Consider the following 27278-nt stretch of genomic DNA (forward strand, 5'->3'; position numbering starts at 1 on the left):
GAGAGCGTCCACACTGCCATGGTCGCTCTTGCGCCAAAGCACATCTCTTGCACAAAAGCACATGGCAGCGTGGACGTGCCCTTGTGCAAGGATTTTTGCACAAGAACTCTTGCACAAAACAGTTCTTGCGCAAGAAGCCTCCAGTGTAGACGTAGCCTGTAGATACAAAAAAACCAACAACAACGAAAAAAACCCAAACAAACCATTCCCCACACACTCATAATAAATGGGATTTCACAACTCTGTTCAAAACAGTTTATTTTATTTTTTTGTCAGACAAACACATTGATTTCTGGACCACAGTAGAGGATGGAAACCTTTCACAAACTTATTTATTTGAAAATACAAATATAAAATTATACTTTCCACATCTGTGATGTGAGAGACCCCCATCCACGTAGTATTTTACAACAGGGCTTTAGAAAGCCGTACACAGAGACCTGAAAGATGCTTGCTATATAGATACAGATATATGTATATGTGTGTGTATATAGAGTTTAAAAAAAAAGTCACTACCAAAGTTCTTATCAGTTCATACTAAAGTATAAAAAGAAGGGCTAGGCTCGCCACTGTGCCATAGTTTGTTTAGGTACATTTATGACCACCTGAAATGCTTAGATTGGCATTCTATTACTGATGGAGTTCAGAACTTGTACAACAGATAATGAATTATAGTCGCTAGCCGCTACAGTCAAAAAACGACACACCGAGAATCTCACGCGTGGCGTCAGAGTATGTACAGAATACACGTTTATAACACGGGTGACTCGCTTCTTTGTCGAAGTTTTGTAGCTTTGATTTTTACACTGAAATGAAATTCTGTCAAGACAATACATTCTGATTGTTTGGAAACTTGTGAACAGATCACTTAGATTGACTTTCTTAACTACTTATATTTGGTAAATTTTATTACAGTATTAAAGTATTGCTTAGCTTACAGAATCTCCTCATGTAGTGTCCACGCACAAAAATGGGTTTGAATTAGATTCTGTACTTATGAAACTCTACAGTGTATGTATGCAGACCACAGATTCTGCCCGTGTGTCTTCAATGCATGGTCTCCCAAACTTACACTAACTTTCATTTTCCTGTGTCATCTGGTTTGCTTAAAAAAAAAAACCCAAAAAACAAAAAAACCCCAAACATCCAGGAAAAAAAATCATCCACAAAATTTCCACCCGAGAGACAATTCCACAGCATAAAAGATAACTATGAGTTAGTGTTTTTGTAAACAATTTCATATGCAATATCATATATAACCATGGCTGACCATCAATAAAAATGTAGTAAACAATATTGCTTTATTATAGATTATGTTGCATTGACTGAATGGCAGAATGAAACAGGATGGTATTTGTGGCTGAAGTCACTAGCCCTCATTCACACTAAAGATCAAAAGAGCATTATAGGTTTTATAGCTGGGGGAAGAAAAAAAACTGAACACCTTTCAGGTCATTATTACCCATAATTACCCAATGATTTAAACTAATCTAGCAAGATGTATAACATTCACCAGCTGTAGACTGCTGTACAATGAAAAAAAATTACAGCAACAGAGCCATGCTACCTTAAAGTCCAAGCTACAAATTCAAATTAAAATGAACATTATGAAGTATAGAAAAAAAAAGGACAGATAGATCAGTCTTCATTTTAATCAAGTCAATCACAAATGAATATTATTGGGGGGATGGGGGGGGTCGAGGTGGGTAATTACTCAACTAAATTTTCCTAAATACCGCAATCCCTCTAAAATTTACATTGTGTTTAGTAACAAAAGTTGTCCCACTGTGTTATAATGCAGGTCTACCAGAAATGGGAGTGGTGGATCGCTATTTGGATACAGAAAGGAAAACCCATCTGTACATTAATAGTGGACTTCCTGGGGGAGCAGGGGTTATTTTTTGTTGCCCATTTGCACAGCTAGACAGGCGGTCTCTCCTTTTTGGTTACTGCAGAGGTAACAGTTCTAAATGGGCAAGATTAGTTGTGTCAGTGCATTCACCACTGTGCTTGACTAAAATAAAGAAGTAGCTGAACTTTTGTGCTAAAATAATTCATAAAGAAAATCCTTCAAAATGGACTTCTAGATGAGTGGGGGGGACTAAAGTGAACCTTAGTCTAGGTAGCCACATCAAAAACATATCCGGTTCCACAATATTTGTGCTATGGGCCACTGGGACTTTTCAAAAGGTATATAAACATCTAAAACATATTCACACAGATTATCAATTTCTTCTGAGCATTCTTAAAAAAATATTTTTCTCTTAGTAAAATCATTTGAATATACCATGCCTCCCTCTTTTAAAAAATAAATTAAAAAAATCCAGTTTTGCATATCTAGCATTAGCATTTAAGGTAGTATGGCACACCCCCTTTCTAAAGTCAAGGGTGGGGATCTACAAAATGCTTTAAGAGTTTGCCAGCATTTTCAACATTGTGAGACCTTTGGTTAGTTGAAACCACATCAGATCAGCAAAAAAATAGAATAAAAAGACGGGAAAAAAGGAAGAAACTGCCCAAAATTATTAGCATTTTTTTTTTAAATAAGAGAAAGTTCTATCCTTACTGGTCCTAAATCTGATTAACTACATCTAAGTTTTTAACCTTAATTACAATACACCTACCAATATGTACTAGAAGTGGAAAAGAGAGAGAGAGGAGGGGGAAATTCACTACACTAGCATCAGGACAGCACTCTTACAAGATAGCCATTTTATACACTATTAACATACAACAATGATCAACAAAGAATATTCTATGAGGTGATAGGGAATGGAGAGGAGAAACAAATGGTAGTACAGTACGTCATCAACATTGACAAAATATTAATAAAAAATTCCCTGACTTATACATTGGATTTCAGGGAATTTGGTTTGTGTTTTTTTTATTATTTTTATTTTTTAAAGAACTGTTATTTTATTACTTGATCAAGTCTCAATATTTAAAAAGCGTCCAGCATTTTGCTTAAACCTGGTTGTTCTGAAATAAGAAACAAAAAAACCTAAAATATTATACACACAAAAAGCATGATTTTGTTTAAAAAAAACAAGGTTTTTCTCCATTCAGATAGCATTATGATGCCTTGTTTTTTTTTTTTGTTTTTTTTTTTAAGATGCCTTGCTCTACCTGGTCTATTGAATGTCTACATTAGTCTACTTGTTAGTAAAATTTACAAAAATAGGAGTGCAGCAGCTCTTTTTAATAAATGTCGCATTCAGTGTCTTATACTGGCTGTACCTAAAGTACCAAATTTATAAACGTAACAATTTAAAAAAATATTAATAAAACTTGTCAATATTACGTTAAAAAAAGAAGAAATATATCCATACTACAGTATGTTCTTAATGCCACCTACTGCATGGTACTTCTATTTTGCTGTTGCAGGCCTATTTACCAATATTAAAAAAATTAAATTAAAAAATATCCTTCATAAGTTTCCTCCCCCAACAGAGGACCACATATATAACAGCCAAATATTAAACATGTGCAAATAGGAAACTGTCAGTTTTTCCCCCTACCAGTCACAGTGCAATGATGTTTTATACTTTTTTTATATTTTTTAATTCTGTTTACATCTACAATAAATTAAAATCTTCTGTCGCTTCTAGGGTGATACTTGTAGCACTGAGGTATTCCAAAGAAACAAAAATAAAAAGGTTGCTTTCCTAATTTGTTAATATAGAAAATAATGGATAAAAGGTATAATGCAAGCTTTACCACTGCTATTCCTATGGCATGGTAGACATGGAAGAGGAATCTCTTCTCTGCCAAGCCTTCATAGGACATGCAGAGCAGCTGAAATGACTGGACAGCAAGTTGATCTCATTTAAAATAACGACTAATAAAGGTGTGCTTCAAACTTTAAATATTTTAAATATTATTACAATTGTAGCTTCTTTTTCAGTCTTGGGAAAAAGCCGTTCTTAAATTAAAAAATATAACTAAACGGTTACCTTTTAAGCTGTGCACATATGACTAGTTAATATGCTGGTATGACGCTAGTACAGTTATAAGGTCTAACACACCTACAGAGCAAGCTAAACAGTGTTAATCTAACTTTTATGGGCCAGCTCTGGGCAGTTGATCTAAACATTTAAAACTTTTATTTTTTTTCTTCCATTTAGTAGAGAAACTGCCTTAGACTGACTCCATCACAAAAATATTTTGTATTTCTCTTTCTTAATAGTTTATATGTAGTTAATGGAATTGTATTTACAGTTTTTTTTTTCAGAATTCACAATTTCAAAAAACCTTATATCACCTCTTTCAACCAAAAAAAGCACTTATAGAAAAAGAAGGACACAAAAAATTTTGCAGTCCTTACCTTATTGCCGAAAATAGATATAATTAGGTTAACAAAGACGTCACAAATAAAAAGAACGGCTACAGATTCTGCTATTCAGCTACCCTCTCAGCTCCCTTACAAACTAGAAACTTTACTTCAGCCCACCCGCTGCCCTTGCTCTACTTCTAATTCAGTGTGTGCTAAAATTCCACCTGAAGAGGTTTTACAGTTTCAGAATCGGTACCAAAAGACTGAGAATCACGTTACCATCTCAGCATCCTTTAAGCAACAACTACAAAAAACAAAAGTAAAAAGGGGGTGGGGGAAAGAAAAGAAAACCCTTTAATATAAACAGCTATACTATGGTTAGGCTTTTACTAAATACACAAATTAGAACTACATGACTACGAGAGTATGTCAAATGCTATGAAAAAATGTGATTCAAATAGATTTAAAAGGGGGGAACATATCAAGAAAATAAAACAAAAAAGAAATGGATTATATATACATATTTTTAAAAGCTGTTGTTTTTATAGTACAGCAGGTTCATGAGATGATGAGAGAGAGATTTTAAACAACCTAAGTCCACAGAGTGCCACCTCCAGTTTGTTTATGTTATTGGTGATGATGATGTAGTGCTCAAAGTCTGATGATATCACCTGAACATGGGACCATTCAGAAACTTCGCCCTGTCTTGCCTGGACATCCAGATATAGTCTATAAAGGATAAAAAGAACACATAACATAACCAGACTTTTTGAGAGTGTCATGTACTTCTATCTGTAAATTGACCAATGGAATTCTTGTGCAGGCCTCCGTATAATATTTTGATGTACTTTGCGCAATTAGTGCCATGCAGTAACCTTGAGACACGATAGACCTTAGCCAGGGAGGTGCTGAGGACCAGTAGCTCTCGTGGAAGTCACTTGGAGCTCAGTGCCTCTCAGTATCAGGCCCCACTATTAATATGGGTAACACAGAAAAAGGTAGTATCACTTACATATAAAATGGTGAACAAAAATAGTCTAAACAGGACCTATTCAGTTTATGTAAACAGCAGGTGCCACTGGCAGAGGGCAGGGCAGAAGGTTGATGCATGGGAACGGTGCACAATTTTTATCAAAATGAGACGTGTATTTAAACATTTAACACCTGTGTTTTGGGTCACAATCTGTTGTAAATCACATGGTGTAAATCCAGAGTGACATAACTGACGTTTAGAGGTTTACTCCGGATTGAAAAGCTATAGAAGAGCAGATTTTTGGCCGACTGATCTTCTCACTCAAATACATATAACAAAGGTAAAGTAAATACCTTGCTTTCAAATTCAGTGCTCCTTTGACAAGCTCCTTTTCTACTTTTTACAGGGTGGTTTTTGTTTACTAATATTAGGGAACAATAAAATATTACTAGATTTATCAGAAGTACTGGAAAATCTCCTTATGCACCAGTCACTCTCTTGAGTTTACATAGCATTGTAATATTCATATTGTAAAACTACTGAAGTACTTGCAAGAGGGTAACAACTTTATAATGGGTACATTTCAACATAATGATTACTTTTATACATGGATACGTAACTCCTAACTCACCAACCCTGCCAACACTTAAGACGTGTCATTAATGAAAATGACTGCAATAAGAACTACTCTTTGCAGGACGGGGTAGATGGGGTAATTATTATTAAAACTTCACTATAGAAATTATTTTAATTATGACATAACAAAGCAAAACATCCCTGCAATCGAGGGTATATCTACAGCGCAGGTATCTTGCATTTTATGTAGATGTTCTCTTTCCAAATGATTGTGTCCCTTTCAGGAACCTGATTTGTCTTGTGCACTCCCTAAGTTTTATCTCAATTAAAAATTACATGCTTACAAAATCAGATATAAACAAGTGTCACTACATACTATTATTGGAAAACTGCTGACTTTTTTGTTTTTACCATATAATTATCAATCCATAGAATATAAATATTGTACATCTATTTATATAGTGAGCAGGATAAAAAAGTTGTTTTAGAAATTTTAGTTTGTACTGGCTTTGCTGGTGCTTTTTATGCAGCCTGTTGTAAAAGCTGAGTTGAGGTACCCCCAGAAAGACCTCTGCATCCCCCTCAGTTCTGCATCCTGCCCAGGCTAAGAATCACTGCTCTAGGGGGCTTCCTAAAAACAAACAAGTGAGTTCCAGCCTGAGCTGCACAAATGAGTATGCACCCAGCCTTGCAGCATCCTCACTGAAGTGAGTTAGAACACAGCTAGCCTGGGTACCTCTGCATGAGCGGCAAATCCCACCTGTGGCTGCAGTGCATGTGCACCCTAAGACCAGGTCAGCACTGGACACGGAAGGTCAGGTTAAGGGACACAATTCCAGCTCCATAAAATCCAAAGCTGGAGTTGGCATACCTTAAGCCAAGTTTGGCACCATCTTCAGATGGAGGCCGATGGGAGCAAATGCTCCCATCAGCTTCCCTTACTCCTCGCAACTGCGAGAAGTACCGGCACCAACTGGTGTGGCTCTCAGCATCTGATTTAGTGGGTCTTAACTAGACCCACTAAATCAAATATCAGATAATCAATCACTAGTGCGGCAAGTGAAGAGGGTGAAGAAGTACACGCTGGCAGACCTGAAAGCTCGTGCACTTAAGGGCTGGACCTTGACGTGACATTCACTAGAAATGATTTTAAGTAGCTTCATTTTTAGAGACTTCAGTTGAAAGTCATCACACTCCATCTCAGTATCAAGATGAGATTTTTGCTCTAAGAAACAGCATGTGGAGGACCACTACGTTAGCACGCTGGAGCAATGGCGTCTACCCACTGATGGAAGAGTTAGATAAGTGGAAGTAGACTTTGACAGGTACGGTCACAATTACAAATTTCAAACTCAATAGTCCTTGAGAAATTAATAAGAGAGACCCCCCCCACTAATCTATTTTAATTAGCAATGAGCAGTGTTTACAGCAATTTCTGTTTTTAAGTCATTAATGCACTTGTAACACTGGCCAGTAAATAACTGTTACAGCTGTGGTAAGCAGTATATTAATTTTGTTAACATTTCCTGTCTTGCAGCATTATTAGTTCAAATTATGATGTTTTGTTACAATCCCGAGCAAGCTTAGAACTACACAGCTTGTCTTTACGTAGGCTATGGACTCAAGAATAATGAAGCATTCTAAACCAATTGCTGTGTGTTTACACACACTATAATGTTGCCCAAAATAATGGGGTTTAAAAACAAGTGCTTTTACTCCCCCTCAAAAATCATATTTTGTGGAGCAAATTAGTTCAGGGAGAATTCTTAAAAATGTAAAATTCACATTTAGGCTAAAATGCAGGAGATACGACCATTTCTTGTCGTACATTAACAGAGATAACATATTAATAGTTAAAAATTGATCAATGTACTATCTCCACTAGATACAAAAATCACATAGCCCAGAATCAATGGGCATTTTGTGGGGGTGGTTGTGGCTTGATTGATAAGGTGTATGGGGGAGAGAGTGGTTTTGGTTTTCTATGTAGGGTTTGGGTTTTTTTTTTTTATATACACACTTAAGTACCCTCCATACATATTGTAACAATTCCCGCCCTTCCGTAATTATAATTTTAATCCCATAGATTTATTTGAAATATGACATTGATCAAATGTATTCCCAGCTAAGAATCAACAGAAATAAAAATTAAATGTGTAAATGTATTTAATATCTGTATAGAAAAATGTAATCTACAAAGGTAAGCACGTGGTTTAATAGGTATAACTTTTGTTTTCTAATGACTGACTTTTTAATTTACATCATTAGAGGTATAAGAATATTCATTTGCAAAAATGAATATGCCAAAAGGCCAAACAATTTTTTTAAAATATGTAATTAACTCAAGCGCAGTTAAAAGGGTAGGAAACTGGCAGTGATCCAATTACTAAGGTAATGTCTTTAATTTAATTTGCTTAGGTTTAATTTTTTAATCTCGATAATTGCTCTATGGCTACTAGTAACAATGTTATCTCATAACTGTAATATTTGGTACAGTACTTAATTATGAATTATAGTTTTCTTTGCAATAAAGCAAGGGTGCTCACTTATTTTTAGAAAATTGCATTCATAGCAAATATGCAATCCTCACAGCAACACGGCCTGTTGGCACTTTTTCATTTGCTTCCCCAAAGGGTTCTGGAATCATCATTTATTCCTTTGGGTTTTAAAGATTCCAAATGACTGCTCTAACAAATGTAAAAACACTAACTTTGTTGTGTCCTAGGTCCTGATTCTCTTCCAGTTTCCAACCCACAAGATTGATTTTAAAATAAACAATTGCAAAAAGGAATGATTAAAGATCAAGGAAAATAAAGAAAGTGAAAATCAAAAGGTGTTTTCTTAATCTACAATATATATGGGAAATAGTAGCTAAGCATAAAATACAAATGGTATATACTGTAATACCTCAAAGTGAGATGGCAACCAACCATGTGTAACGTTTCAATGGTATCCATTTGTAAAAGCCGTTGCAATCAAAGGTCCCTAAAATTGTACAATTATTAAGGTCATCAGTGTTCTATACATGGGAACAGATGATTATTATCTTTCGGCAAGAAATTATCAAAGGACTTGAAAGACTGTGTTGCCAGCATGAATATGTATTTAAGAAAGCTGTTCTCTGGTCACCAATGACTTGTGCTGAATTCTAACCTTACCTTTCCAAGACTGTAATCTTCTCACGCCTCCTCTACATTTTTTTTTTAAATTAGGATTAGTAAAATGACAATGTTAACAATAAAGAATAAAAAAGACCCCCATGTTCTCAATAAGGTTATTGGGGGAGAGGAGGACTTAAGAGGCTGCCAATCTGTACGTCAGTGAGAAAATACTCTCTTAAAAAATGATAGTGCAGACAAAAGCAAGATGCCAAATGTATTATCATTATTATTTGACAGTCAGGATATTGCAGAGGTCAAAGTGCACACGTTTTCAAGAACAAACAGGTCTTTTTCTTTAGGTGAAAAGTGGAAATGAGAGGTGTTAGAAGTGGTGATAGATTGCAGTTTAAATTAATGTAATTCTTGGAACACTAATAATAATTCACATTTCATAGCACAACTGATCCAATGAGATTGTCAAGTTATTTAAGTGACTTATGCGGGGAAAGAAATTGAACAAGAAAAGGGTATTTAAAAAATACAATGAAAATCACATTAGTTAATTTCAGGGGCTTTGTCTGCACTACATTTCCTGCCCCTCCCTCCCCAAACTAATTTGGCTAAAATAGCAACATTACTCAAAACAAAATAAGAGAGTAACCTTTTGCAACTGCTCAATACATCTAAAATGGAAAACACACAATGAAAAAAATCTCATTGTTGGCTTAAATTTTTTTGGGGGGGAGGGAGCTGATTTCTCATTTCAAGACTGACAGCCACTAAACAGATTCCAAACGCATTCATGCTAACACACAGAGGTAAAACAATACAATCTGGAAAAACAGCATGCAAGCTTGTTAGGTAAATTTCCATTGCCTAATATTAGTTCGATGATAGAATCATGAAAATCTTTCCCATTGACTTGAACAAAAAATGTTTGGGACTTACTTGAGACCTGCCAGTGTCAAGAAATGTTAGCAATCATCTAGTTATCAACATGTATCATATCAGGCTAACTTTCCTTCTTCAATTCTATACTATACAATTCTATATAGACCCCAATTCTGCAAATACTTGTGCATGTCTTTAACTTTAATCATGAAAATCATCCTTTTGATATGAGCAAGACTTCACATCTGTTTTAAATTAAGGAAATGTATGTTTGCAGAACTGGAGATGCTAAAGCAAAGAACCACTTTCTCTCCGATAGGGAGAAAGAACTGGAGTATTTGACACAGTTAGATGCGTCAGACTAAAATATTTGCTCTTCAAAAATAGAGACACATTTAAAATGAACAGAAACTTTTAAGTATTTTTTAAAATATTGCACTTTCAATATGTCAAATCCATAATGGAGGAGTAGGGGGTCATACAAGCATTTTCAATTCCACTTATAATTCAAGTGACAGTCAGGGCAGTAGAGTGTGCCATTTTGAAACAAGTCTATTAGTAAATTGAGCAGGTTAGATCGACTAGTATCACAAAATGGGAAAAGGCTAAGTGAGCAATGCACTGCACACAATTCATTTTTAATTAAAAAAAAAAACTCTACAAAAAAGTTCCTGAACTAGATTCAAATGCATCAAGTTGAGAAGGGGGAAGAAATGGTTACTTACAGCGATTCCATGGCCAAAGCCAGAGCCCGGCTGAGGACTGGCAGCACTTATGTAATTACCAACACCGGAGTCCTGACTGGCTGTACCGTAGAGGTCTGCGACTGGACCTGGGCTGTTAGCCCCTGGAAATCCTCCTGGCCGGGCTGGATTGGAGCCTGCCGGGGAAGCGGGTGCGCCAAAATTCGGTTGAGCACTGTAGCTATTCAAGACTGGTGTGCAGAGAATAAAGCTGGGTATGAGGCCAGAAGCCTAAGCATGCACAGTTATTACAAAGCCAAACACTAGAATAAACAGCCTAGGCCCAACTTCTAACACTTAACCAAGGCCATGCGATAGGAGAGCAAGTACTGAATAATAGTCAGCCCATACTACTAAGAAGCTTGGCGCTCCAAATATATATAGAAATATATATATATAGATAGATATAAAACAATCATTCAACACACTACTGCAACCAGAGACTGGAGGTGCTCATTTTCACCAAATTATCACAAACTATATAGATATTTTTCAACATCTGATTTGATGCTCATGCAGTAGTAACAAGTTTTCTAGATCTGGGCACGTCGAGACAGCATTCACATCCCATGCAAACTACAAAGGAACTAGTTTTAGACTACACATTGTGTTAATATTGATATTAAAATGTTGACAGCAAATAAAGCAAATCACATCTAGTAAAATCATTTTTGGATCCATTCGATACTTTACAAAAAAACCCAACAACCCCGCCCTTTGCTCTGTAAGCTACATAAAGATTTCAACATCTAAATGGCTTTTTTTTAATTAAAAATGACATGGAATGGAACATTTTGGAGTAACTTTTCTTTTTAATTATTATGACAAATTATTTGTTCCTTAGATTTGGAGAGTAAAGACCTCACTCTGTCTCCAAAACTGCAAAAAATAAGTAAGTGGAGATGAAAAAAAAAAAAAAAAAGAATTTCATTGAATCTATGACAATCACCTCCTTAAGGGGAAGTAAAAGATTTTTTTTAAGACAGAAAAGATGCTAAAGGATAAATTGCTATATTTAAGCATACTAGATGATTAGGTTTTGGCATTTCTCACAATCACTCTCGAATGTAAACTTTATGAGTAAAAGACTTGAATGCAAAGAGAAATGTTACCAGACTAGGAAGACTCAAATGGAAATATGTAGCTTGCCTGAAGATAAACCTATGTTACTTGCAAGGTCCTGTCCTGTATGCACCATAAAGTCCACTTACTCTCTCACGGTATCCCCTGGCAAGCCCAATAAAGTTAGTGCACATATACATGTATTTTAACCTGCTCCCAGTTGGTTTCAAGTTCCCTTACTTAATTAGACTAGAGTACTGAACAAGAGGATTCCAAACCAACACAGTGAAAGGACAAATAAATCAAAAAAGAGATGCAGTCTGGCAAGGCCTCTATTAAATAAACCTCAGTTATCACTCTCTTTGTAACAGCTAGAGAAGTTTGGGTTTTAGTCATCAACTCCAAAGAGGCAGATACTTAAACACCTTTTAAAACCTCTCTACATATAACAGATGGATTCCAGGCCCTGACCTGAAGAGACTTGTCCTTACATCTAATTGCACATCTGTTCACCTCTAATTGCATCTAGTTACAGAGAGACCTAAAAGTGAAATTAAATAGCGCCCAGTCATACCCAACCTTTCATTATCTCTGAATTATTAGTGCAAAGTAGATATTAGAAACAGGCGCTGGCTGCAAAGTTTTGTATTTCCCCAAAATTCAAGGCTGTACTACTCTAGTTTTTTGGCCTCTCTTTTTGCTGGGTCTCCTGCAGATACTCATTAGGAGTTAAAAAGGGGGTGAGTACAGTGTGGCAGCTGGTGATCTATGAATCTGCAGCTAAGAAGGGAGTGGATCAATTGCAGGTTTTTATTAGTGATTCAACTGAAGCGTGAGCAAATCCTGCTTCTTGGTCAAGAGACATCCACAAAAAATTGGGGCCCTCCTCTGTATAGCTTTCCAACGAAACACACGGGCTCTGGATCAGCTCCTGGTTATACATGACAACAACTGTACATGCAATTTGGGTACAGCCAACTGCCAGCATCACCTTCGGCCTCACACACTGTGGGAGCATGAAGTCCAGAGGGCCATGATCATTCAGGGTTTCCCATTATGCCACTGGCTCAGAACTGATTGCATCCGCTAGATTTAAAGACTCAACCAGATCAATTAACCGGCAAGTAAACTGGCAACCAATGGCTCTGCAATGGTTGGAAAGTCCATTTTACAGCAAACACGGTGCAATGTGGCTCTTTTGAACTGGCACCAGGAGGAAGTAAGTAGGCCATGTAATTCGGCATGTTAAAAGAAATAAGGGAAGAGAAAGTAAACAGATTCTTTTGGAACAAGCCGGCAAACAAAGCCCCATTTTTTAATATTAAAGATTAAATGTCAAGATAACATTTGGCCTTCTCACTCAGGAAGAAAAATATCCAGCGGAGATATTCAAAAGCCTTTTATTATCTTGCTCTAGCACACTCTTTTTTCTGGTTCAATTAAATGGATACAGGTTTTACTGCCAAGTCACACAGAAAACCTGGTTTGCCCAGTTGAGCAAATCCATGGGCCTCTACTAGGCCCACGGGAGGGAAAGAAACCATTTTACATTTTCTTCATGCTGATTTGCAAAGAATGCAGACAGGGCCTTTACTAAGGAGGATAGAAGGACACATACTCCTTAGAAACACACCATGCCGGGAGGAAAAAATTAACTGTGCGCAGGGTAGGTAAACAAATAACCCCAAACAGTCCAACCAGTAGTCTAAGATCACAAGAGCTGGCTAGTGGCAAACTTTCAAAAACAACACTACTGACTTTTAAGAGAGTTCTCAGTCTTGGTCCAGCCTACTACTGAATGACACTGAACAACTTGTACTGTCATTTCTATGACTTGCTTTAAAGTCTCATATCGCAACATATGCATGTGTGCAGGGGAGAAAAGGGTAGACGAAGAAGTGTCTGCTATTACGAAAGACAACACAGCCTGATTAGTGTTTTTTAATGTATGTGAATCCAGGAATGATGGCACCCCTCGAGTGGCTTGGTGCTACCATATTCCCTCCTGTCAGCTTGGCTTTGCTCCCTCTGAAAATTAGGAACAGCAAGCATTTTGCAAGCAGGCAGTCCTGTTTGGAATTGTCTATGGAAAGACATTATATGGCAGTCTCTTCTGAAGAAGAAATGTTCAGCTCTGACTAACAGCCAAAAAAGGGACTTCACCCTAAAAAAGTATCTCCCACGTAGACCACATACATGGTGCTAAACAATTTTAGAGCCCTCCCCCTTTTAATTGAATTGTCATGCAAATTAACAGCTTCACTTGTAAAGTCTCAGAACATCCATTGTGCCCTTAAAGTATTAGTATGCTGAGGCTGGAGAGAACGCCACATACCTAGCAGAGTGGTAGAATCCCCAATACCTCAGCCTTTGCTGCGGAACCATGACTTGTGCTTCCCTCCGGGGCCGACTCCCCCACTCCCACAGAGAAGGGAAGTCCCAGCGCATGCCTACGGGGACTCCTCCAGTAGGCTCCTGGCACACCACAGACCTGGGGCAAGGAAGCAGCCAGTGCATTTCCGAAACCCCCGGAAGTGACGCGCAACTCAGGACTTCCGTCTACCCAGTGGGAAGCCACCACTACCTCCATTGTTGCTGGAGGTAGGTAGTGGTACTTCTTGCGGGTGAAGGAAAATGGGGGGCCCGGAACGCCTTGCGATCGACTGGTCAAGGCCTTGCGATCGACCAATCGATCGCGATCGATGGGTTGGTGACCACGGGTCTAGAAGGATTACCACACTTCCTCTGCTTACTGGGCTCTTAGAAGACATTTAGGGGTAAATTAGAGCTAAATAACAGACTGACAGCCAGGACTGGTGGCTGTAAACAAACTTGATGGGACTCCAAGAAACTTGGCCAAACCCATGATAAGTGGACATCCAGCTAACTAAAATCATGCCAGACCACAGATGTTGCAGAACCCGAGACTGCCAGATTAGAAAGGTTCAAACTGGATTAATGGCAAGATACAGTGAGCCAATTACACTAAAAATCATACTGACAATGACCAGAGTTGGGCAGAATTCTAGCATGGCTGCTCAGCTCGACAGCTGTGTCAAAATCCACACGATGAGAGAAATGAGAGATGCAAGTGACCAGATAAGAACATCTAGCCTTCTGTACATGCAGAAAACAGTCCCCCCAACAGAAGAAATCACATATCTGACTAACGCTGTGCTGCATGCGTGAAGAGAGGGTGAGAGAAACACATTCCCAAGCTTCAAATAGTGTCACTTGCTTAAAATGTATTTGAAAGGATGAAGTATCGGGGAGGTGGAGCTGGCTGACTAGCAGATCTAGATACTGATATTCACAGCGTATATCCAAGGATTATGGAAGCAGCAACGATGTGCGCCTCATAAAACACAACCACAAGCCTACCAAGAGTAGCAATATGAGTTAGATCCTCAGCTAGTGCAAATCAGAAAAGCTTCATTGCCTTTGATGGAGCAATACTGATTTGCACAGCTGAGACAACAGGGCAGATTTTTTAGGACAGTAAGAAGGGCAAGGCACCATAAACAGAGATTTCTTGGATGACTCCCTAACGCTGCTGGATTACATTGAGGTTGTTTTTTAATATCCATCATGACAAAATGAAAGTGGAATAATTCTCCTTGGGAGCAAACTGAGGAACGTGGGTTAGAAGGAAACAAATTCCCCTGGTTAAAATAATCGCTGTAATGTAGAATGGCAAGTCATTTGTAGTGAATTCCACCGTGGAGCCGCTCAGCTTAGAGTGATCCATAAAAACCCCACCCATGATTTCAGTGCACTGCCCTGTACAACATGGGGCCCTGACACTGAGAATAAAGTTGTTCTGTGCAAACATAAATAATAATACTTTACTGGCAGAGGATTCCACTACGTACACAGCAAGGAGAAGAGTGGATGGAATGTAAATAGCCCTTAGATATTTACCATCCTGCACTGGAGATAAAATGGGAACTCAAAAGATCTCCAAAAGCCGATTTCTATGCTTACAGGATGTCACTATGCTGCCTGTAGGAGCACAAATCATTTAGTAATGAGTGCCGGCTGTAAGACCATAACCAATAATATATGCACACACCCGCATCGAGAGTAAAATCATTTTCATTTGCAACTTTAAAAAATCATAGGTGGATGACGGGAAAACTCTTGTTTTAGTGGTTTCTTGAAAAGAAGAGAGAGAAAAAATCCGCCAAACAGATTTCTAGACACTAGTCTAATCCCCAACTCCCCACCTAATTAAAAAGACTGGGGATGTTGGTTTTCATACATCCAAGATGACAACTATATCCATTGACTATCTGTCCAACACTACACAGAGACCATGGAATTGACCAGAAAAATGTGCATCACAAAAGCCTGCCCACTGATCAATTATCTGGTAAATATACAACCTGAGTATAAAATGTTCAGGCTCTCATTGTAGCTGGTCGTAGATATTTTATAGAAATGTTTGGAAGCTTTTATAGAGCTGCTACTTTGCTCCAGACCTCATAAATGAAACAGAAAAACTCTCATAATTGCTAGGAGACTAGACGCTTTGCAAAAAGCCTTATTTTAAGGATCCATTCAGTCACCAGGAGCTGCTAAAGATCTGCCTTATTAAAATATTAGCACCCAAATTCAGCTAGATTTAGAGCTACAGGTTGGATCTCCCAAATCCAGGACTCTCTGGTCCGGCATGGATGTTGCTGGACCAAAGAGTCCCAGAAGCGGGAGTCAACCGAGAGAACGCAGGGTTTGCCGCATCGCAGCTGGGCCAGCAGCAGCTAGTCAGGGGAATCATGGTGTCAGTGGGGACAGGTGGCTGGAGAGCCCCTGGCAGTGGGGCTGGTGACAGCCGGGGAACCCTGGGAACACCCCCAGCAGCAGTGGGGCTGGGATGACCAGGCAGCCCTGCCTGGGAAACTCCCAGCAGCAGCAGGGCCAGGCAGCAGCTGGGGAGCTCCAGGTGGGGAACCCCACGGGGCCAGGCAACAGCCAGCAGGGGCAGGCGGCGTCGGGGAGTTTCCACCCTGATTGGGGAACCCCCGGTGTCAGCGGGGTCAGGCAGCCGGGAGCAGGGCTAGCGGTGGCTTGGGCACCCCGGGAAACCCTCGGTGGCAGCAGGGCCAGCAGCAGCCGGGCAGCCTGGGGTTGGGAAACCCTGAGGAACTGCTGGAGGTAGCAGGGTTGGTGGCCGTCAGCCGGCCCTGGCTAGGGAACCCCTGGGAACCTCCGGCACAGCCCAAAGGTGCTGGCTCAGGTCCCAAGGCTGTCGGGCCAGGAAGGTCCCACCTGTAGATCTAAGGCAGGTTTGAAACACCAGCACTAACCTGGAATGACATCTCTGATGTGCAAAAGAGAGGTGCTTTGTTAAGATACACAGCACTTAAAAAGAACGGCGCCTCATATAAATCTGTGAATAAGTGGAATCTGATTAAAAGGGGGAAAAAATTGTTCCATGCCAGAAAGCAGTAGTAAGGGCTTTAGGGGTCATAGTTTTAAGTTTCCAATTGCTACTTCACCCACAGAGAAAGGAGAAAGCTGGTCAGAGGTACCTTGGGTTTTAGTTTAGGGAAATCCGAGAGAGTTTAAGATCCACACCTTTCACTGGAGGTCCAGTCAAAAAGAAAGGGAGACAAACTCTGCTTGGAGTTATACCCTGTGGGCAGAAGTGGGTCCAAGTTATAGGAGAGAAGAGTTGGAGGTTAGCTAAAGGTGGGGGGCTATTGTTTTCCATAGAGTGAACTATGTATCGTTTTTGGCTGTTGGTCCAAGGAGACCAGGAATTAAGTGTTATTCATTCTCCCCTTCTACCCAAGGCACAACCAGCTCATACAAGTCTCTGCTTAGCTCAGCATGAAATTACTGCCTGAAGACTCAGCATGAAAGCGGGCGGACACAGTTACTTCCGCCATTGCTAAGCATTTTAGTGCACTTGGGAAGGCCTGTTGATCAGGCCCCACATTTTCCACATGCCTTAAAAGGTTCGGGTCCAATTTACTAACGTATTGTGCATGAAACCATCCTGCCCCGAACACAGCAGAACTGCAGCTTAATCATTCAAACCTTAGAGTTTCTCATATGCAGAATGTGTGGTCCCTGTCTTTGCCAGTGGCTACTCGACCAGCATAGGGGCAAGACTGCTGTGGGAAAGACTGCTCTGGATTGTCCAATAGGTGTTTGACTTAGCAGCCTTGGTACAATGCTCTGATCGTTTCGTGGGTCAAGTCAATTTTCACCTGTTCCTGAAGTTTTGTCTGTTGGTTGAATTAGGCACCGATTCACTCGGCAGACTTCAGGGAATGGGGCAAATGTTTTTTTACCTCCTGTCTTTAAGAGGTACATGCTGAGGATGGTTATTTTCATTCTAGGTCCCATGCAAAAGGAAAGACTAACTTGACACTCTCCTTTGCCCCTGCTTTTCCCTCCTCCAATCCACAAACCAACCCAGCAGCTTTCATTCTCCTGACTTCCTCCAACAGGATTTATGGGCCCTACACAGTATTACTACACTGGTGCCTCGTGCCCAGTGGCAGCGGGGGTGTGTGTGATTTTTGTAGAGATGTGATTTTATCAACTGAAGCAACACACTCAATATTTTTAAAACAAATTTTAAACTAAGAACGTGTAGACCAGGGCTACTCAACTTTGGAAGCCCCGGGGGCCACCATGATACTTACAGCACATGCCGAGGGCCGCAACTTAAGTGTGGTTGCGTATACATGCAAATAGCTTCATTCACAAAGTCCCCCGGCACCTCCTCCCTGGGGCTAGAAACACCGACACTCTTTACCCCTCTGTTCCAGCCAGCCTGTCTGCTTGCATCTTTCAATGCTCACCCTGCCTGGGAGACGCCTTGCTGTTGTGGAACGTGTTCCCAGTGGAGGCCATGTTCAAAGACTTCCACCTGTGGGCCACGTGTTGAGCCCTGCATAAACCCAAACCGCACAGCAGGCTGCAAACAGACGCTGCATGCGGTCCACGTGTTGAGTAGCCCTGGTGTAGTCTAGGCCAGCTCTACACTAGACCTGGAAGGTCTGCTTAAGGTATGCAACTCCCACTATGTCGAATACATAGCTGCAATTGGCTTACCTTAAGCTGAGCTTGGCGGCATTCTCACAGTGGAAGGCTGATGGGAGCAAACAACCCCATTGGATTTCCTTACTCCTTGCGACTGCCAGGAGTACAGGCCTCAGCTGGAGATGCTCTTAGCATTTGATTTATGGGTCTATACTAGACCTGCTAAATGGAACACCAGAATGCCGATTTCCGGCGTGGCGAGTGAAGACGTGCCCTACCACAGTAAATTCAGAAATGGATAGTATATGCTTGGGGTTGGCAAATGCCTGTTAAATGGCTTCATTACCACTTGTACGGCTCTTCCATGGTTTCAATGTCTGCTAATAGGTCCGGCAGGGTTTTCCACTTTTAAGTAGATCCTCTCTGGAGGAAGCAGAGCCACAGAACTGGGACAGGAAGAGGAGAAGGGTGGATATTAAGCCCCAGTGGTGCGCCCAATTTTTGGGTCCCCTATACAGCTGCATATTCTGTGCAGGCCCGTATGCAGGGATTTCTGGATGGGGAAGGGGAGGCAGCTGTGGGAGGGGCTGGTGGCTTCCCTCCCTCCTCCCGGCCCAGCCCTGCCCCTGACCTCACTCCTGGGTGAGCAGGGAATCAGCCCCAAGCTTCCACAGCTGGCCAGAGCACGGGGGGAGGGAGGCTGGGGCAACGCTTCGCCCCTGCCTTCCCTAGGTTGGCCGGAATCGGCCCCATAGTGGACCATGAAGGACTGTGGGGGGATGTGTTTGCACCCTTCACACCCTCTCCCTCCCTCCCCCCGTGTATGGGCCCGCTGTGTATGGTTAAGGACGGCCCTGTCCTCCAGAAATCTGTCAGCTCAGCCTCTTCACTGGTCAATGGGAAGGGAGGTAGGGCCGCACATACTCTTTCGTCAAGCACTTTCAGTACTCACTGTCCTACAGGGAGCAACCTGGAGTGGGAATAAAAATGGAGACTTTGCCACAGTTATGCCACTTGGGAAGACTGGCGCTTAGCAACCAATACAAGGCTACTGCAAAACAGAGCTCAGGACGACTTGGGAAATTCTATCACCACATGTGACCTACAAAGGGAAAGCAACCCTCTGTCAGTAGAGCAAGAGGGTCTCTAGGATGCCAGTACATCCGTATCCCAAGAGAGCTAAGATTGTGGGTAATAGTGGGCCTCCAGTCTGACCTCTTGTACCCAAAGCAAGCTAACAAAGTCTCAGTCTGTGTTGGAGCCAAATGAGTAACACCCATCACTAGCGACAGCAGCACAGAACGGGGCAACGTGTCAGTGACGGAAAGGGAGAAAGGGGGAAGGATGCAAAATGAAAAGGATAATAATGTATGAATTCTCACATTTGGAGCTGAGGAACCTGCTTCAGGGACACTGTGATTAATGATAATTTGTATCAGACTAGCCTCCACAGCTCCAGCCAAGAGCCAGGGTCCGTTGTGCTTTATACAGGAAGAGATTACAATCTAACTGAGGTTTTGTCAATGATGCCAATTAAAACTTTTGTCATTCACAGGTGCTTAAAAATGCTCTCCTCCTCCCCCGCAAAAAAAACCCCAAGAGACAGTGTGAACTGCTTGTTGTTGGCAGAAACGAGATTGACATCGTTAACTCCGCTTGTAGGGGGTGGAAATATTTTGTCAGCAACTCCCACTGCTAAAGTTTTAGCGGCGTGGCTGCGTAGACATAGCCATGTCGCTAAAAGCTGTGCAGTGTAGACCATGCCTTGATCAGACAGGCAAGGAGAAATTATCCCCATTTTACAGATTAGCAACTGAGGCCAAGAAAAATTAAGTGATTTGCCCAAAATGAGATAGGGAGTCCATGGCAGAACTGAGAATTAATCCTGAGTCTTATCTCAAGTGCCTTAACCATCCTTCCTCTCTCACTTTTTCTTTTTGTGACTTTTGATATTTAGCATTCATATCTGATGACTTTTTCTATCGCAGTGCTATGATAAGGAAGAGGCCGGATATCGCTGAAAGATGACTGGGCATTATTTATTTATTTATGTATTTATTTAAATATTTTTACCCCGCCTTTCTATTTAAAATATTCAAAGCGGCTTACAAAAACAAATAAAAAAAATACAAATATATATAACAATTTTAAATATCAGAATTTAAAATATGAATTTAAAAAGGGTCTGTTGGTCTGTAACGTACTAGGAAGCCCTGGAATAAGCCAGTTCGATTTGATGAAGTTTTATGAAGGTAAAACAATATTTTTGAAACAACAAACAGAGAAAAGCTTGAACAAAAAATGACGGATGACTATTTTGGGGCTGCTTTTAAATTGAGGTTGTAAGGGTTGATGACTGAGAAGGGGATGGGAAGGACCTATTGGAAAGAGAAAACATAATCTTTAGTTTTATTGAACAGTAGCACTAACTTTCTGTCAAAGGCAGCCTGCTAAGCTCTGTACCGCCCTCAAATGAGTCTCCAGTGGGAAACAACAAAGCACTAAAAATCTGTTTCAAATTTCACTCTTGGAAACAGCAATATTACACAAGCATATCCAGTCTGGGCACAAGCTACTTCTCAGAACAGATCTGAGTCAACTCCAGATTACACACAGAATCCACCAGAATCATACTAGAAGAAACTGTTATAAACCCCCCCACAGGATCCGAAAGCATCACGATGTTAGTTTGTAAGACCCTTCCTTAAGCATTGTCTACCCTGGCAAGCTGCAGCGCAGTAAACCAGCTGCCAGCACTGTAATTTCTGAGATGCCCTCACCGGCAAGGTGCTGACTCTGTAGTTGCTGCATTCTAGGTAAACCACCTCGGTGAGGGGTTTAGAGCTCGCTATGCCATGGCTGCAATGCTGCATCGCTAATGCAGACGCCCTGGTATATTACAGTGCTGTGACTGGCCCCTAGTATCTGCCCCACAATGCCTGTTTTTCACCTTTTCGGTCACCCGTGTGAATTCTACTGCTCTCAGGTGACCGACCCACTCTTTACATTCCTGGGGAATTTGGAAAGTATCCTTCCTGTTGGCTTAGCCATGCAGGAAGTGCTCTCAGTGTATCTTTTCAGGTGACCATGTGCCAGATGATCCTCTACTTGGAGCAATGCTGAGGCGCTGGACCTCATCAGCGTTCGGCGAGAGGAAGCTGACCAGGCACAGCTGCACGCAAGTCGTAGGAATGATGACACCTACGGGCAGATATCGAGTTGCGTGGCCATAACTATGACACACTGCAGTGCAGGGCCCAAGTGAAAAAGCTGCAGAATGCCATATACAAGGCTCCAGTGCTGTGCCCACAGCCAGCTGGTACTATAAAGAGCTGGATGCGATACTTGGGGACAACTCCACCTCCTTTGCCAAGACCCCTGTGGATACTTGTGGGGGTGTCCCAGCCAAGAGTGGGCAGAGCCAGGAGGAGGACATTGTGGATGAGGGTGCTGAGCCACAAGACAACTCAGCGTCCACAGACACATGCAGCCAGAAGCTCTTTTCTTCCCTGCAGCAGGGCAGCCAGTCGTAGCAGTCGGAGGTTGGGGAAACACACACAGCAGAGGAGGCCCCTGTGATTTTGGAAATCGTGGAAGCAAGTTTTGGGGGCAGGCTGGTTGCAGGCCTGGGGTCCGTGCGGTACTTGTATCAACTCATGCCTGGTCTGAGAGGCGGAACAGGCTACTGACAGACTCTCTCGCTTCACGGTAGTCAGAGATCTTCACGACAATCTCATGGTGACAGTGGGCAAGTCACTGCCGCAGGTTCTTTGGCAGAGCTGCTTTGTTCCTTGACCCATCCAGGCTAACATCCCCATGCCACTGTGCCATCACGGGGGGTGGGGGAAGGGAAGGACCATTGCTGCAAAGGGGCCGTGGCAGGAGCCGCAATCTCGCAGGAGACTTACCTCGCTGCGGAGAATAACCAGAAGAGGGAATCTCGCAGGATGATCCCAGCCTGTGGAATGTGTGTGGCCAGTAATGACCCTACGCCCCACCCCCACTTGCAACGTTGGCTCCCCCAAGATACAAGTGCCAGAGTAAGGCCCTGACACAATGAATTCCCCTGCCCCTGTGGTTACTCACCCTTTTGGGGATCTCGTGCCTTGTGTGCACTCGCCTCAGGACAGCCCCTTAGTGACAGGCGTGAGGACAGGGCTAGTGTTTAAAAACGGTCGGGGTGTGGCTCTTGTCAAGGGTTTTCAACGGTGCTCCTGGGAAATGCTGCATTTTGGCTTCACGGGTGTCACCTGGGGATCCCAGCCTGCCTTGCCATCACTGGCTGAACGGGCGCGCAGAATTTGAAGGCGGCCTCGGACAAGCAAGGAGGACCCGCTGCGCACTCTCATGCTGCCGTCTGCTGCTGAAGAGCCTGAACTGAAGGAGCGGTGGTGGGACATCGAGAGGAGGGAATGGAAGGACGCGGCGCCCAGAGCAGACGCACGCCAGGCGCTCAAGCACTGCCGACGGAGCAGCTCTGCGCCCGCCCTCCCCTGCCACGTGAGTCCTAACACCCTTTCCCACGCGGCCCCATGTCACCGCCAACAGTTGGGCCACCATCCTTTCTCCAGGCAGCACCTGCTGCATCCCACACCAACCCCATCCAGCCCCACAGACTCTCCCCAGTACCTACCCCATCCCCGTCCCCACCCAACGTAGCCCAAACAGCCAGGCTGCGTGTGACATCTATAAGTCTGTAAACCTGCCAGGGCCTTCTCCTACCCCACAAAGCGCAGCTGTGTTCTGCTGGGTGTCTCTCTCCTAGGGTGGTTGGTTTTTAATACACATTATTTTTTGTTGTTTGCAAGCAATCTTTATTTCATTAAATGAAACCAAGCATAGCCAAGCAAGGCAACAGGTATTTTTCTAGCCCGTGCATTGCACTGAGCAATCACAGTCACCTACTAGCACAATAACCCCTGTACTCTCGTGCATGGCAACAAATATGACAGGCTTTCATTGTCAAATTGCTGCCTCAAGACCACCTGGTCCTTACAGCTCCGTGCTATGCCCCATAGCCCTGGTCACTGGCTGTTCAAATGCAGCCTCCACGCACTAAGCCACAGTGGTGCAGCCCTAAAGGAAGCCGTCGCCATTCCCTTCAGCCAGGCCCAGCTTCCCATGCAGACATCGCCACCAGACTTTTAGCTGGCCAAGCGCAGACGCAACTGTCATTCTGCACTTGCTCAGTCTATTGCTGAGCCGCTCCTTGCTGCTGCTAAGGCGCCCCGTGTATTGTGCCATGGCATTCAGGGGAGGTGAGCTCTCTCAGGATCACAAAGAGACCCATGGGCCATCGGCCGGCTCAGCAGGGTTCTGTGTGTGGCTGGTAAGACACTTTGTTTTCCTACCAGTATTACTCAAGTGACATGCATGGGAACCGAGGTGCATACCAATTACACTCAACGTTGACTATGAGAGCCATGCACATCTTCTGAATCCAATCAAAGCGCTGCTACATTTCACTCGGCACACCCCGCAAATTCTAAGCCACTCAAGCACAGTTAGAAAAACTGCCCTATCCCAGGAAACCATCTTGCTCCCCACTGAGATGAAGGGAGGGCCACTCATGCGACCCACTCACTAGCTTGGGTTGACCATCGCTGCCCTACAGCGATCTTTTGGTCTGGAAGAAAGTCCCTGCTTGCAGTTTCCTGAACAGGCCTGTGTTCTGAAAGGTGTGTGCATCATGCACCTTTCTGGACCAGCCTGTATTAATGTCCGTGGAGCTCCCACAATAATCCACAAGTCCTAGGAGAAATCCCCCTTCTGATTACTGTAGAAGGAGCATAGGTATTCCGGTGCCAGAATTGGAGTATGCGTGCCATTTATCACCTGTCCGCTGTTAGGAAAGCCTATGTGGACAACGCCACCCACAATGCCACGCAGGTTGTCCACAGTCGCAGTCTTAGGGAGCAGGATGCGATGAATGGCCCTGAACGCTTCCATCAACACGAGTCCAACGGCCAACTTCCCCCACTCCAAACGGATTGGCACCCAATTGGTCGCAGTCTGGAGTAGCCGGCTTCCACTGTGCAATTGCCATGGGCTTCTTCCCCGGCAGAGCAGCCTCATCCTCATGTCCCACAAAAAGGCCTTTCCTCATCCAAAAGTTCTGCAGACCCTGCTCATCATCCCAGGTTTGCACGACGATGTGATCCTGCCACTCAGTGCTTGTTTCCTGAGCCCAAAAGCAGCATTCCATGTAGGTCAGCCCCTCCGTGAACCCCACAAGCAATCTTGGGTCGTAGCTACTGTGCATGGCAGGATCAATGTCAGAGTTCTCTGCTTCCCTTTGTTGTTGAAGGAACAACTCGACTGCACGCGGGACGTATTAGTGAGACCCCACTGCATTTTCTCCAGTGGACTGAGATCCATTCTCGCCGGTCGAAGAGGCAGAGAGTGCAGCACAAGAGCCACTGCAAGATGGCACCAAATGAGGATGGGAGCACAGGGGTTGCTGGGATGCGAAGCAATGCATCATGGGGCACTGGGAAACGACCCAGGATGCTCTGCAGACTCCCCTCCACAAGACTCAGTGTGAGGAGGAGGAGGTATTCTATAGGAGAGCTGTTCAGAGTTCAGTGCTCCAAATGTCACTGCAAGGGCGGTCAGGCTACCCTACTGGCAGCTGACCATGTGAATGCCCAAAAGCAGTTTCCCTGCAGCCCTCTGTGAGTGCGCTAACTGCCAGCACTTTACATCTGCTAGTGTACACCTACCCATTGGTTTTGTTGGCATGCAGAGTTTGCACTGGTTAAGCTAATGGAATGATTTTAAACTGATGTGGATAAACTGGTTCCCTGTGTGGACACGCCTCATTTAGTTTAAATCAGATTTATTCTGGGACACTTTAAAACAAGTAGGAATCAGTTTAAACCAGTGGTTGTCAACTTTTTCAGACGACTGTGCCCCTTTCAGGAGTTTAATTGGTCTTGCTGACCCTCAAGTTTCACCTCACTTAAAAACCACTTGCTTACAAAGTCAGACATAAAAATACAAAAGTGCCACAGCACATTACTGGAAAACGGCTGACTTTCTCATTTTTACCAAATAATTATAAAATAAATCAAGAGGAATATAAATATTGTACTTCCGTTTCAGTGTACGGCCTATAGAGCAGCATAAGAACATAAGAAAGGCCATACTGGGTCACAGTATCCTGTCTGCCGACAATTAAAGTTCTAGCTTTCACCGCATCCTCTGACAAGGGGTTCCACAGGTTGACTGTGCGCTGAGTGAAGAAAAACTTCCTTTTGTTTGTTTTAAATCTGTTGCCTATTAATTTCATTTGGTGACCCCTAGTTCTTATATTGTGGGAATAAGTAAATAACTTTTCCTCATTCATTTTTTCCACACTAGTCATGATTTTATAGACCTCTATCATATCCCCCCTTAGTTTCCTCTTTTCTAAGCCAAAAAGTCCAAATCTTTTTAATCTCTCTTCACATAGGACCTGTTCCAAACCCCTAATAATTTTTGTTGCCCTTTTCTGAACCTCTTTCAATGCCAATATATGTTTTTTGAGATGAGGTGACCAAATCTATACACACTATTCAAGATATGGGCATGCCATGGATTTATATAGAGGCAATAAGATATTTTCTGTCTTATTCTCTATCCCTTTTTTAATTACTCCTAACATTCTATTTGCTTTTTTGACTGCTGCTGCACATTGAGTGGATGTTTTCAGAGAACTATCCACAATGACTCCAAGATCTCTCTCTTGAGTAGTTGTAGCCAAATTAGTCCCCATCATATTGTATATATAGTTGGGATTATTTTTTCCAATGTGTATTACTTTACATTTATCAACATTACATTTCATTTGCCATTTTGTTGCCCAATCACTTAGTTTGGTGAGATCTTTTTGAAACTCTTCACAGTTTGCTTTGGTCTTAACTATCTTGAGCAGTTTGGTATAAGCAAGTCATTATATGACATTTTAGTTTGTACTGACTTCGCTTGTGCTTTTTACGCAGCCTGCTGTAAAATTAGGCAAATACCTAGATTAATTGATTATGCCTTGGAAGACTTGTGTACATCCCCATGGGTATGTGTGCCCTTGGTTGAGAACCGCTGGTTTGAGCTAAGCCAAAATAAGCTCCCTCCATATCAAAATAAGAGTGTTTGCACCAATGTTCCTTCTAATTGTTTCCATCCATGTGTAGAAGACATTTTTTATGTGCACAGAAGCATATGTGGTACCAAGAGAAACCAAAACCTAGCTGTGGGATCTGTGTTAATCAGCTGGGCAGCATGAGAATCTCTCCTGAATGGCCGCACAAGCACCCAGCTTACAGGGAACGCTAGTTTGCATCCTTCCTTAAAGTGGGGACAGCCCCTCTTCACTACTGTGTTCACTCTAGCTGCACAGCAAGTCAGATCTCAGACAGCTAAAGAGGGTGGGGCTTGTTTGGCACGTGGCTATCAGCTAGATATCGTTTGCTTCACTTCCTGGACTCAACTATGGGGTAGCCTTGTCAGATGCTTTTCAACAATGGCTGCTTTTCACCAGAGGCGACTACATCTCCTGTGATTCATCTTTGTGCATCGCACAGTTTATTGTACAATTCGTGGCGCTAAATTTCCCAAGCTCCCTAGGATGCATTTGGTGCTACAAAAATACAAGTTTATCATCATTACACTCCCTCCTGATGTAT

General features: G+C 42.4%; 1 protein-coding gene across 25 annotated transcripts in view; it reads right to left on the bottom strand.

Moving 5' to 3' along the window:
- Positions 1-241: 241 nt before the first annotated feature.
- MSI2 (musashi RNA binding protein 2) overlaps positions 242-27278 on the bottom strand; it is a 470472-nt gene continuing 443435 nt past the window's right edge. For 17 of the 25 annotated variants that reach the window (XM_075904806.1, XM_014581342.3, XM_014581337.3 and 14 more), the window contains 3 exons: positions 10540-10748; positions 8730-8807; positions 242-5002 (listed from right to left, as the gene is read on the bottom strand). In XM_075904806.1, coding sequence (XP_075760921.1) covers positions 8766-8807; positions 10540-10748 — 251 coding nt within the window. In that variant the 3' untranslated portion in view covers positions 242-5002; positions 8730-8765. The remainder of the gene's footprint in view (positions 5003-8729; positions 8808-10539; positions 10749-27278) is intronic. The other 8 variants (XM_014581344.3, XM_075904818.1, XM_075904824.1 and 5 more) reach the window with 2 other exon arrangements.

Source organism: Pelodiscus sinensis, chromosome 21, assembly GCF_049634645.1.
Source record: "Pelodiscus sinensis isolate JC-2024 chromosome 21, ASM4963464v1, whole genome shotgun sequence".
Lineage (NCBI taxonomy): Eukaryota > Metazoa > Chordata > Testudines > Trionychidae > Pelodiscus > Pelodiscus sinensis.